This window comes from Eumetopias jubatus, unplaced genomic scaffold (assembly GCF_037043125.1).
Source record: "Eumetopias jubatus isolate StellerSeaLion01/CBP00866 unplaced genomic scaffold, mEumJub1_p1.0 scaffold_1, whole genome shotgun sequence".
Classification (NCBI taxonomy): Eukaryota; Metazoa; Chordata; class Mammalia; order Carnivora; family Otariidae; genus Eumetopias; species Eumetopias jubatus.
In genome coordinates this window covers 216099144-216112716 of record NW_028274807.1, presented here as the reverse complement: position 1 = coordinate 216112716, position 13573 = coordinate 216099144, and the positions used below count along the sequence as shown (strand labels likewise).

Below are 13573 nucleotides of genomic sequence, written 5' to 3'. Positions count from 1 at the left end.
CACGCCAGAGAGAAGGGTCCCTCTTCCTCTGACACTAGGAGGAGTGGTTCTGGGGACACTGGGGATTTTAACTGCTGCCGGGGGGCCCTCCATCCAGCCTGTGGTTCTGAGCCGCTGCTGTTGGCCAGGCTCTGGTCTGGGCACCAGGGACACTGGGATCTGGGCACACGGAACCCCATCATCACAGAGCTCCCAGTCTGGAGGGGGAAGGATAAGAAGCTGCAGCATTGCATGGTGTAAGGAGTGACGCAGGAAGCAAGCCAGCCCCTCCTGGGCAGTTGATTCATATCTCTCAGCTGCCCAGGTGACAGGGTACGTGGCCTCCGTTTCCGAGATTAGGGAGCAGGGAGGCTCAGGGATGGGAAGTGACTTGCCCAAGATCAGATCCGGGCAGCAGGGCCGCGATTTGAACCCGGGTGCGGCCTCTACCGCCGTCTTGCCACAGAGCTGCAGGGGGTGGACAGGGTGACCACTCCAGCCCCCGGAGTGTGGGTAGCCCAGGGTGTCGAAGAAGGAAACAGACCCAGTGAGCCCCATTTTCTCCCTGTTCCAGACACCACGGATTTCCAGGAGAGCTTCGTCACCTCCGGTGTGTTCAGTGTCACCGAGCTCATCCAAGTGTCCCGGAGTGAGTGTCCCCGCCCACCCTGTGCTGGGATCCAGTGAGGGGAGGGACTCCCACAGGGAAGGGGCAATGGAGAGGGAGAAGGGGCTTTGGGAGGGGAGGCTCTGAGAGGAAAAGGGTCTCAGGGAGAGGCGAGGAGCCCATCACCCTGCCCTGCTCCCCTCTGTCACCAAGCCAAGGTCCCCAGTTAGGGCGGCATCCAGGCCCTTCCTAGAACCAAGGGTCAGGGTACCATGCTCCTCCCCAGGAAACAGACTGCACACGGTGGATGGAGGGTGCTGGAAAACCTCCTGCCCGTGTCCCTTCCTGGGGCCTCCCGACCCCTCCAGGAGGAGACCCCAAAGGGCCCCACCCCCTCCTCTCTTTGCCTCCCGTTCCCTTACGTTCCTAATGGACCTGCTGGGGACCCATTCCCCTGACACCCCCAAGGGAATTCCACCCCAGGGAGGTGTGGGCACTGTCCGGCCTTCACCCTGACCGTCCCTCTGACCGTCACCCTCCCTGTCCACATCAGCAGAGCCTGGCCTCAGGGAGCACTTGCAAGCTTGGCCTCCGGCTTTGCCTCTGCCTCACAGTGTGAACCAGCTCTCTTGCGGGCTTTGGTCTTCTGATCCATAGAACAGGACAGTTTCAGCCAAATTAGGAACCAGGCCCATCAGGGACGGGGTTCCCTTTCGGGCCAGCCAGCCCCCAGATGGCTCTCCGCACCCTCCAGGGCACACTGCACCCCTGGACCTTGCGCCCTCTCTCACTCTGCTCGCTCCTGCCCTCTGCAGCCCCCGTGGTGACTGGAACAGGACCCAACTTCTCCCTGGGGGAGCTGCAGGGACACCTGGCCTACGACCTGAATCCGGCCAGCACAGGCATGAGAAGAACGCTACCCAGCACTTCCTCCAGCGGGTACGTGCCCCGGCCCCCGCCTCGGGGCCTTTTAACGACCCCTCCCCTACGTCCCTCTGGCCCCGGTGGTTCATTCCTCTCCCTGCAGTGCCTGCTTTCAAGGTCCACTTGATAAACTCCTACTGATCCTTCAAAACCCAGCCCCGAGCGCTGCTCTCCCCAGCCCTGGCACCCCAGCCAGAGTTCCCGCAGCCTTGAGTCCTGTGAGCCCAGCCCTGGAGAGTCCACGAGAAGGTGGACACCGGTTCTCGCTGCGATACGCTGTGTGACCTTGAGCTGGTCACACCGTGGTTGCTTGGGTTTCCCCATCTGTAAAATGGGGCCGTAGTCCTACCCGGGTGTTCGGAGGGTTACGGGAGGCCCCGTGATGAGCCAGGCCCATGGGGTTTTAGTCCGCAGCCCGCTAGCTGCCGCCTGCCCTCGGCTGAGCCCCTCGCCGCCTGCGGCCGCACGCGTCCCATCGGAGCAATGGGCAGGTTGAGACAGGCGTTCACGCCACCCGCTGAGAGCCCGCGGCTCCCGCCGCGTCTCGCGATAGCACCCTGCTCGCCCTGGCCTCTAGGGACCGGAAGTTACGCAGCCTGCCCCACACCCTCGAGTCTCCGTGGTAACCGGCCTGCGCTCTCCTTCCCTCACTCCTTAGGAGCAAGCGGCACAAATCGGGCTCGATGGAGGAAGACGTGGACACGAGCCCCGGCGGCGATTACTACACCTCGCCCAGCTCTCCCACGAGTAGCAGCCGCAACTGGACTGAAGACATGGAAGGAGGTGGGCCTGGCGGTGGGGGCGGAGCCGGCCTCCGGGTCGGGGTGGGGTTACCGCGGCTGGGACTACATATCCCGGTAGGCACTGCGCGGGCTCCCAGGGTGCGGGAACCTGGGGGTGGGGGCTGGAGCCGCGGAGCCTCCTGGGAATTGTAGTCGCGGGTCGGGGGGGGGGTTGTTCGTCGCTGCAAGTCCGGGCTCTCGTTTCCGAGCTTTTTGGTTCCGCTGAGGCCAGGGTGAGCGGAGACTGTCCCTCGTGCGACTTTCCTGCCCTCTGCCCGGTAAGGCCTCGTCCCCGTGGGGTTCATCGCGGCCTTCCGGTATGGACTCGGTAGCGCTTCTGATCAGCAGGGCAGGGCGCTTCTTCCCGGGGTCGGCCTCAGACCCTTATCTAGAGGCTCTCGTGTTCTTAGGGGATTCTCATCCCCGCGGGGTCTTCGCGCGTGTGAGTCCAGTTCTCTCCGAGCCCCGTCGCTTTTCCCTCGGTGTCCTTTCCGGGGAGATCGTGTCCCCGCGCTTCTGTCTTCATTGGCCCTCCCCAGATCGGGGTCCTGTTCTGCAGGGGTGGCGTTTCCATCGGCGCCCTTCTGTGCAGCGCTCGCTCCCCACGGGCCTCCTCCAAAGATTCCCCCCGCCCCGTGGGGTCCCCGTCTCCACCGCGATTCCCCTCCGAGGCGTCCGAGGTTCTGCTCTGCAGCGGGCCGGCCTCGGGGACGCTCGCGAACTGGTGCGCAGGGCGGCCGACGCGCCTGCCTTACCCTGGGCACGGCGTCCCTGGCGACTCTTAGATCTTCAGCGGGAAGCATCACACTGTCCAGACCCTTAGCCCTTATCAGGGGTTCACCCCACGGATTAGCCAGGGGTTGCCGACCTGGACTCGGGTGCACCGGCCCGTACAGCCTCTGGGGAACCCACTTCTCTGAGCCTGTTTCTTCGTCTGTAAAATGGGGTTGTTAATACATGCACTGTTCCTCCGAGGTTGTTTTGGGGATTGAGTTAATGCATTCGGTGTCCCTAAAACAGACCTGGCACATAATACCCACCCAGTAAATCTTAGGAGTGGTTTGCTTGTGTCTTCCCCCTTTGTCCCTCCTCCCTAGCCCCCAAGGGCCAGCTTTCCTATGAAACTCTGTTCAGAGTGTCATACCTCCAGGATTCCTGGAAAGCAGTGTTAACATTTCAGTTAAGAGAGCAGGTTTAGACGGAAGAGAGACTGGGGTCTGAAATCCAGCCCTGCCACTGGCTCGCTGTGGGGGCTGTGTAACTGGGCAGGTGACTTGACTTCTCTGAGCCCCAGTTTCCTTATGTCCCAAATGGGGTTGATGAGCTAACTGTTCTCTCCTGGAGTTGGAAGGAGGAAAGGGTAGGATGTGCCTAAAGCAACTCTCTGGCACATGGTAAGTGCCCAGGACGCAGTTCGTTGTTTATGTCTTGATACAATTCCCATCTCTACGAGTCAGTCTCCAGCTCATCTGGTTGTACACGCGAGCCCCAAGGGTCCTCCCTCTTCCACTGCGGTGGCTCTCAGAGCTGGTACTTTGGGAGGATCTATTTATTATAGACCCTAATTTATGGGTCGCGGTGTCTCTGTGGCTCTCTCTGTGCATTCCCCGTTTCTGTCAGGTTTGCCTCTATAAAAATCCTGTATTTAATAAGCTTTAAGTTGATTGTGAGAAACAGAAAACCCAAAAGGACAGGACATTTCTCCCGAAAGTAAACATTCAGCCATCAGCAACCCTGGACATGGATGTTGTGCAGGACTTAGGCTCCTGCCTTACGCTCCAGTGAATATGGTTTTCTTTCCCACCTCGTGGTCCAGGACAACTGCTGGAGCTCCAGCCATCAGGTCTACTTTCCGGCCAGGAGGAAAGAAGGGTCAAGTATGAGCATGTCCTCGCTCTTTAAGAATAATTCTCAGAAGATGCACTTACCTCCTTTGCTGATCTCTATGCCCCTGAGTTGGTCCTATGGCCACACTCTGCCCCAAGGGACTCTGGGAAATGTCATCTTATTTTCGGCAAGTATGTGCCCATCTCAAATTTAAGGGTTCTGCTACTAAGGAAGAAGGGTAGAGCAGATATTGGGAGACCGTTAACTTCTGCCCTGTCACTTACTGATTGAGAAGCCGAAAGCACTCCTCGTTGGCTCTGTGATTGACAAGACTATGTATAAGCTATACACTACCCCTAGAGGTGGAGGACAGCCTCTGTGATGTAGCCACAGCAGCCTTGAGAGGAAAAATTATAGTCTCAAGTCTATGGGTTAGAAAAAGAGAAGGGATGGACGTAAAAAACCTAGCTTTCAATGCAGGAAGCTCAAAAAGGAAAAAAAAATTTTTTTAAAGGAAGGAAATGTTCTCGAGGGTCACCGGACTGGAGCTGGGTCTGAACTTCCTGCCTTGAGCATGAAGTGGCAGCCGTGGGGGAGGGGGAGGAACCCACACCCGCTCCTGTTGTGTGCTGGGGAATCGCGGGGCGCAGGGGAATGTCAGAGGGCATCTGTCCCCTCTAGCCTCTGTTGGTTGCCTTGGGTGATGGCAAACTCGCTTCCTCCTGTGGGACCCTCGGTATAACCCCCCCAGCCCCGCTGTGACCCCTGCTGTGTGTCCTGTCTGGGCCCCGCAGGAGCTCCCAAGCCTAGTGGGAAGATGGATTCCTCTCTTCCCCCGCTTCTTCCTCTTCCTCCTCCTCCCCTCCCCCTTCTGCCCGCCCCTCCCCTTCTCCTCCTCTCTCTCCTCCCTCCTCCGCCTTCGCCCCTCCTCCCTCTCCTTCCCTCCCATCTCCTCCCCCCTCCCCCACTTTCTCCTCCTCCTGGCTTCCTCCAGCTTCCTGTCTAGACAGCCCCCAATTAGCTGCTCATTAAGGGGGCTAAGCTGATTAGAGCACTGTTCCCTTCCTCTGCTCTGGGCACAAGGGCAGCGCTCAGCTAACGGCCCCCCAACCCCAGCATCCCTTATGGGGCCAGGGTGGGGGGGGGGCGCCATGTCAGCCCCACCCAGGCAGCATCCGCGCAGCCACACCTCTCAGGCCTTTGCCCTCTCTATGCCCAGGTAGGAGTGCCTTTTCTCCTCCTGGCCACCCCCTCCCAAGGCCTTCCCTGATTACCCACCCACGCGGGCCAGAAAGGGGCACCCTCTGCTCAGCTGCCAGACTGCTTGGTTCTTGCTGCTCCAGGGGCCCTCCAGCAGGGGGTGTAGGCCCCCCACACATGCAGTTAGGATCCAGGGTGAAGCAGGCAGCTCCCTTCTCTCCCTGTCACGTGTTGGGGGGGCTTTGTCCACCTCTGTGGAACTCGGGGCGGCAGGAGGGGTGCAGAGCGTGGCTGGTGGAGGTGCAGTGGTTAGAGTCAGCCCCACCACTTCTCTGCTCCGTGGCCTCCAGCCGGTGACCTCCCATCAGGCACCAGTGTCCACATGTGGGGCTGACTCCTGTAAGTCCTGCACGGGGTAGCTGCGTGCCCTGCCCACGATCTTGCAGAGGGCCCTCACCTGGGCCGCTCTGCCCCCAGGGGACTCCAGTCAGGACATCCAGGTTGTCACCGCTCTGGGGAGGGGCTCCCAGCACCGCGGTGGTGGGGCCGGGGATGCTGCACACCCCCGCAGTGCCCTGCACGCCCCCGCGGAGAGTCACTGGGCCTCACGTCCCCTGCGTCACGCACGCTCACCAGATGATGGCTGGTCTTGGCAGAGCGGCGCACCCCCGCCCATCACTCCGCCTGCACACACCGCAGGGGGCCAGCCCGCACGCGCTGGGGCCCGGGGAGCCCTGGACGGTGGAGCTGGGATGGGCTTGTGTGTTGAGCAAGTGGATACACATGCAGGTGGGTCCACTTGGTGGAGGATGTGCTTAGACAGGTGCCAGACGGAGCAGGGTGGGGGGGGGGCGGGGAACACGAAGGGGGGGCTGCAGGCTTGTGTGCTCAGTAAAGGCGGCCCTTCTCAGATGGGGCACAGACCTGGCGCCCGGATGGGAACACAGAGGTACACGTGTTGAGCAGCAGGATGCCTGCTCGGACCTAGGGGTGGAGGCCATACCAGCAGTGTCCTAACTGGACGGCAGCTACTCAGACAGGGGCATTGCAGGCAAGTCTGCTGAACCACTGAGGGATGCCCGGATGTGGGAATTCACACTCAGGGCCTCCGGTGGCCTGCCCAGCAGCACGGAGGGCTATTCTTTCTTGCAGGGCCTGGGGTCAGTCTCCCCTCTTCCTCCCGCCTGCCCTGGTTCCCCCAGGCCCCATCTCAGGAAGCTGTAGAAGGGCCTGTAGAGATGTGCTGGGGAGCAGGGTCCAGCCAGGCTATTGCCATCCAGGACAGCCTGTTCTAGGAAATCCTCCTAAGTGAGCGCCTCCCGGCCCTAACCTCGTTCCCACCAGAGCCCAGCAGCAGCAGGGATCTCACACACACACACACACACACACACACACACACACACACACACACACACACACACACACACACACACCAGCAGCAGGGATCACACACACACACACACACACACACCAGCAGCAGGGATCACACACACACACACACACACACACACACACCAGCAGCAGGGATCACACACACACACACACACACACACCAGCAGCAGGGATCTCACACACACACACACACACACACACACACACACACACACACACACACACACACACACACACCCCAGGGCCGGCTGCCTCCCCTCTGTCCCATCAGCGCCTCCTGTTCCCTGGGAAAGCTTGGCTGCCAGGCCTGTGGGGCCCGCTGACCCAGGTCCCAGGACCCACACCGCGTGTGTTCAGGGCTGGCGACCAGGGTTGTAACAGCAGAACCAGCTGACTGCCCTAATGGCCATGGGGGGCTGGTTCCCAGATCTGGTTCACCAAGGCCGGCGGAGGGACCACGGGAAGCAGGGCCCAGCGGTGTGGCTGAGGGAACATGCCCCCCCGTCACGGCGCACGCGCGACAGGAGACCCCAGAAACCATGACAGCAAGCCTCAGGAGGGAGCGGCTCTCACCAGGGCGACTCTGCCCAGGGACCTCTGTGGCTGTGGCTCGGGGGGCTCCTGGCATGGGGGTGGGGCATGGCAAGGATGCTGCTCGGCCTACAGCGTGCAGGATGCCCCCCCCTCCCCGGGGAATGACCCGCTCTGACGTCAGCAGTGCTGGGTGGGAGGGAAAGCACATCTCTCACCACATCTGAATCCACTCTGAGTCTCAGTGGGTGTGTGTCACTCTAAATTATATTTTTAAAATAATTTCTAAGCATATCTATCGGCAGGCCCCATATCCCTGAGATTCTGGTCGCAGGGTTGGAGCCGGGCCCGGGAGTCTGCACTCGTCACCCTCTTCCCGCACATCTAGGGGACGGCAGGGGTGGGGTGCTGGATGGAGGGTGCAGGGGGCTCACCTATTTCTGCAGGGCCCCCGTGTGCCCAACAGAGGCCTGGTCTGCCCCCGTCGGGACAATGGGGACACCTGTGCCATGGTCTCTGTGGAGTCTCTGCGGGCCTGATTTACACCAGTCGTTCATGGAGGGAGGTGCCGGGGGCTGAGCTGGAGGCTGTCGGGGTACCGGAGGGCCAGGGGTGCCCCAGGCAGCTGGGGAGGCGGTGAGGCCCCTCTGCTCGGGATTGCCGCAGGTCGGGCAGGTGCCGGGCCCTGACCTAGCAGCCATAGTGTTCTGTCTCGCTTCATCCTCACGATGGCCCCACAGGGAAGGTTCTGTTCCTCACCACAGTGAGGATGAGGTCTGCACACGCAGAGCCCCTCAGGGCCTTGTCTGTGTCCTGCCAGCTCACCTCTGCCTGATGGGGCTTTCGAAGGGACCCTGTGGCCTTCTCTCCAGAGCCTGGCAGCCCCGAGCGGACCTGTGTCTGGAAGGAGAGAAGGCGGGAGCCAGGCTGTGACGTCCAGGGGCCTCTGTGGGCACCATGCTCCTCGTTCCGTGGGCCACATGACCCTGTGCGGCCCCTCTCTGTGCTCAGAGCCCCGATTCTCTGTGCTCGGAGCCCCGGTGTGCGGCCCCACCACGGACAAGTGGGCTCCCAGGCCCTTGGCCCCGGGGTGCTGGAAGAAGGAAGGGCCAGGATCTGATGCCTGCAGCCCTGTGACCCTCTGGCTCCTCCCACGCAGGCATCTCGTCCCCGGTGAAGAAGACAGAGATGGACAAGTCCCCGTTCCACAGCCCGTCACCCCAGGACTCACCTCGCCTCTCCAGCTTCACCCAGCACCACCGGCCTGTCATTGCCGTGCACAGCGGTGAGCACGGGGGCCCCGGGCAGGGAGGGCGGCTGGGGGCTCTGAGCAGGCCCCCTTCAGCCAGGGATGTCCCACAGGCCATCTGACCATGAGTCCTGTCACCGCGGTCTCCCGGCCAGGTGAGAAAACCTGGAGGTGTCATGGTACAGAGCGTCTGGCCCTGACTCTGTCCCTTGGTGTCCCCTTCTGTACAGGAAGGAGGTACAGCCTGGGCTTGTCCCTCAACCTGCTCGCCTTATCTCACACTCAGCTCCTGCAGGGTTGGGAGGTCCCCGAAGGGGGTGGATACACACAAGGCCACCCGGCTGATACAGGGGCGCCACGTGAACAGGAGGGAGACCCACTCAAGCAGCCAGTGGGCATGCGCTGAGCTGGGCACAGTGCCCCTGGTTCTGTGTTTGCTCACCTGGCAGTTGGGGCTCATAAACGTTACCCCCCACCCCGGGACTGTGCTTAGGACCGAACGAGCTAAATCAAGGGCTTGAACATCTCCGGGGAGCCCGTTGTTACGATGATAACACTTTAGCTGCGCACAGGGGAGACACACGTACAGGGAGGCAGGTAAAAACCAGCTTCGTGCCGTGGTTTAGACCACGAGGCAGCGGCCCAGGCCCACAGCTGCCGCTGTAAGTAAGGTTCCACAGGTGCGTGGCCTCGCCCACCCGTTGACACGTCATCTGCGGCAGCTCTCGGGCTGCAGTGGGCAGGGTCCAGTAGCTATAGGAGAACCTAGGACCTGAGAAGCCAAAAGTACGTACTGTTTGGCCAGGAGCTGGAGAGAGGGCGGGGGGACTGAGCCGTAACAGAAGCAGGGCTGCCTTTGGGGTTGGTGGAAATGTTCTAGAATGACGGAGTGAATATACAAAAAGTCACTGGATTGTTTGGAGAGGAAAAAAAGCAAATACTACATGGGCACATTACTCACCTGTGAACAGGAGCGAAGCGCCCACACAGGGGCCAGACCCCGAGGCCACAACGCTCAGGGAGGGAACCAGACACGGAAGGCCACACGGGGTGTGAGTCCACGTGGGCGACACGTCCAGAACAGGCTCATCCACGGACGGGAAGGGGGCTCGTGGGGGCCTGGGGCTGGGGCGGGGGTGGGAGGGTAATGGCTGATGGGGGTGGGGCTGCTTTTCCGGATAATGGCAGTGTCCTAAAAGAAACCATCATGGTGGTTGCACAGAGAATATGCTAGAAACCAGTGAACCGTCTATGGAAAGAGCTAGCCGAGCCTTGGCTTGGGCTCTGGGCTGTGGGGCCAGACCTTCCCCTGGGTCTGCCACCTGCTTGCTGTGTGGTCTGGGGCAGGGGACATAACCTCAGAGAGCCATCATGTCATCCTGTTTCAAAACCAGACGAAACCGGGGCACCTGGGGGACTCCTTCGGTTCAGCATCCAGCTGTTGATCTCAGCTCAGGTCTTGATCTCAGGGTTGTGAGTTCAAGGCCCACATTCGGCTCCACGCTGGGTGTGGAGCCTACTTAAAAAAAAAAAAAAAAAGGTGGAGGTGATAGCAGAACCCCATGGGCTTACGGTAGACGTTCTCAAACTTGGGCGTGTAAAGGGCTGGGTTTTGCTCTGTCATTGGGACCTGCACCCACAGACCCAGTCGCTGGGAGACCACGCCCCCACCCAGAGCCTCCACTGACTACCCCTCCTGGTCTCTGCAGGGATCGCCCGGAGCCCTCACCCATCCTCGGCCCTACACTTCCCCACGACCTCCATCCTGCCCCAGACGGCCTCCACCTACTTCCCGCACACGGCCATCCGCTACCCACCTCACCTCAACCCCCAGGACCCGCTCAAAGATCTCGTGTCGCTGGCCTGTGACCCAGCCAGCCAGCAGCCTGGACCGGTGAGTTTGGGGGGCTTGGGCCTCCCCTCTGCCCCACAGGGCTGCCTGCCCACACATGGCTCCAGGGGACCTCCCCGGGGGGCCTGGCACATCACGCAGCCGTCCTGGGCAGCCCTCCGCCAGGTAGCCTCTGTTTGAAATGGTTTCGTGGACGGCAGGGCCGTGTTCCCTCGTCTGAAGTGCCCGGAGCTGGGCCAGATCAGAATGAAGGCTTTTCCGGGTGTTGGAATTGACAGCACACAGTTTACCCAGATTCACACATGGTCCTGTGGCCTCAGCACAGGCCCACCTTTGCCAAACCTCCACAAAAGCTTTCAGTGTTCAGAGCCTTTTGCATTTTGGAGCTGTGGGCGAGGTGGTGGACGAACTCGTCCTTGTAGTGGACAAGGGGAGTGTACAGCCCCCGTGGGTTCAGATGTTGTTCAGGGTGAGGTGGTGTCTCGTGGAAGGAGCAGACGGGTAAAGAGTGGCTTAAGGAGGAGACGCAGGGTCCCGGGATGCTTCTGGAGGCCTGTGGGGTCAGGCGAGGGGGCGGCAGCGGCACCCACCAAACTCGCCAGGTCACGCCAAGCCTGGCCCTCCCCCGGCAGGGCCGCCGACGGCCGCCCGAGGCAGAGGGGGCGCCCGCCGCCTTAACCACCTGTCTCTCTGTTCCTCCCAGTTAAATGGAAGTGGTCAGCTCAAAATGTCCAGTCACTGCCTTTCTGCTCAGATGCTGGCACCCCCGCCCCCTGGGCTGCCGCGGCTGGCGCTCCCCCCCGCCACCAAACCCACCTCCGAGGGAGGAAGCACGTCGCCGACCTCGCCCTGTAAGCACTCGGGAAGCGGTGCCCGTGGCAGGGCGGGCGTCCCTGAGGGGCCCCCTCCCCTCCCCGACTGCTGGGGTCAGGGGCTCGGGCCCGGCCTGCTGGGTCCCGGTGAGTTTGGTGGGTCCCCAGGTAGAGGCCCGGGGGGCCACGTGGGGCCAAGGCAGCCTTAGGGAGTGGCAGGAGAGGGCCAGGGGGGTGTCTGGGGTCCCTGCACGCCCGCTCCTGGCCTCTCAGCCCTCCGTGCGATGAGCAGGTGGCGGTAGGTGAAGATCTCAAACCGGTGGCCCTGGGGGCAGACGGAGCCCTCAGGTATCTTTTGTTGATGGAAAATGATAATTTCTTGTTGTCTTAAGAGTCAGGACAGTTCACAGGAGAATGTCAGAGTTCTGGTCTCTTGGCAAAAAAGAAGGCAGCCACCGTGGGCCCTGTTCCTACTGGTGACCCAGGCTGGGCCACGCCTTTAGATGGGACAGTCACCACCTGCCCACCTGACCCTAGACGGCCTTGAGTTGATTGCCTTGCCTTCTAGAACTTTCCACCCTCTGGATGTCGTTCCAGATGACCACTCGCTGGCCCCTCATGCTTCCCCCAGTCCTGGGGTCCACCCCCATCAGTGGTGGCTCTGTACCCAGCCTCTCCCTGGACCCCAGTGCAGGCTTGGGTGGGCCGTCCACCCTCCTCCAGGCTGCCTCACTCTGGGCCGCCGGCCTCGGCATCCCCCGAGGCCATCTCAGTCTGAGCAGATGATCTCAGAGACCCCAGACCTCTCAGTCTGCCCCTCACACTCTGAGCGTCTGTGTCACCGCACCTGAGCGGGGGGGCCAGCAGCTCGCCCCCTTCCCCGCAGCTCTGCCCCCCCTGCCCATCCAGGGCCGGCCAGGACCCAGGGCAGCTGTATGAGCAGACAGGCTTTCTCTGAATGCCAGAGGCAGTACGGGGCGCTGCGTTTGAATCCTGTCTCTGCGGCTCACTGCCCGTGGGTCTTCACGGAAATGTCCTTGCTCTCTGAGCCTCCCGTTTTCTCAGCCATAAAATGGGACAGAGCGCTAAGTCTAGGGTGGTGGGGAGCGAGGGGAGGAGCTAGATCGGGGAGAACATTAAACTCCATGCCAGGCACAGAGTAGACAGTAAATATTAAATAGGCTGGGCAGAGTACTCCCTGCTCCGCCCACTCTCTCGTCTGTAAAATGGGAGTAATCCTCACGTTTGCTAGGTGGGGGCCTCTGCAGGTCCACGGGCCCAGGAATTCCCTCTGCTCCTGCACCCGGTTTTAACGGCCTGTGCAGCCTGCCCCCCTCCTCCCGCCAGGGCCCCCGACTCCCGCGCCCCCCCCCCTTACCCCAGCCTGGCTGATCCCACGCAGGGACGCAGGGACCCTCCCGCCACCCCGGGCACAGCCTGGCTGAGGCCCCCAAGCTCCCCGGCAGCCATGGGCTGCGAATTATTCACTTGCCAACAAAACGTAACTGGTGGGATGAAAATCTAACTCTAAATGTAAACATAAACATAAATGTGTGCATGCATGCGTGTGTGTGTGCGTGTGTCTGCAAACACCCGGCCTTCCCTGCACAGTCTCCAAGAGGAAGATTAATAAATAAAGCGCCCTCCATAATTCATGGCGCCACGCACGGGATGCAGGCCGCGGGAGCGGCTGGAGCAGGCAGCGAAGCACCCTGAATAATTCACAGGCGGTTTCTGATGATGAATCTTTCATCTTGTGCCTTCCGTCTCAGCAGATGCCCCGCCTGTGTGACCCCAGGGCCCGACACTGTGGGCTTCCCGGGGTGCCCGGATCGGCTGGGGAGGGCAGCAAGCTTGGAGGCGCCGGGTGCTGGGTGCAAAGGCCCGGCTGTGTGACCCTGGGCAGCGGCCACCCTCTCTGGGTGCTCCCGCACAGCCCCCTTCGCTAACGGGCTCTCGGTCTCTCTCCTCCCCGCAGCCTACTCTACGCCCGGCACGTCCCCTGCAAACCGTTCCTTTGTGGGATTAGGACCAAGGGATCCAGCGGGCATTTATCAGGCACAGGTAGGGGCCGAGAGGCCGGCTGGTGGGGGGCAGGGAGGGGCAGGGCAGAGGGCCCCGCCTGGGTGCGCAGGGAGAGGCCGGCCTGCTGGTCCCATGCCATCCCTCCAGCTGCACCCCTGGCACGGTGGCCCCTGTGCATGGCAGGGGGGCCGGCTCCCCGTACCCTTCCAGGGCCTCGAGCCCGTGCCCGGGGACGTGGTACGGCCCCCAACCCCGCTTGCCACTTCCCAGCGGGAGACGCTCACGACAGAGCTGCTGCGAGGCCGGGGCTGTTACCACCCCAGGCCCATTTGTACAGATGGGAAGACTGAGGCCCACAGAGGCGAGGGGATTTGCCCAGGATCACACAGCACG

At 61.7% G+C, this 13573-nt stretch overlaps 1 protein-coding gene across 3 annotated transcripts in view; it reads left to right on the top strand.

Annotated features, from left to right (window-relative positions):
• NFIC (nuclear factor I C) overlaps positions 1 to 13573 on the top strand; it is a 62328-nt gene that overhangs the window by 38986 nt on the left and 9769 nt on the right. Inside the window, exons 4-10 of one of the 3 annotated variants that reach the window (XM_028126068.2) lie at positions 554 to 628; positions 1402 to 1525; positions 2169 to 2293; positions 8402 to 8527; positions 10201 to 10385; positions 11047 to 11194; positions 13134 to 13219. In XM_028126068.2, coding sequence (XP_027981869.1) covers positions 554 to 628; positions 1402 to 1525; positions 2169 to 2293; positions 8402 to 8527; positions 10201 to 10385; positions 11047 to 11194; positions 13134 to 13219 — 869 coding nt within the window. The remainder of the gene's footprint in view (positions 1 to 553; positions 629 to 1401; positions 1526 to 2168; positions 2294 to 8401; positions 8528 to 10200; positions 10386 to 11046; positions 11195 to 13133; positions 13220 to 13573) is intronic. The other 2 variants (XM_028126070.2, XM_028126071.2) reach the window with 2 other exon arrangements.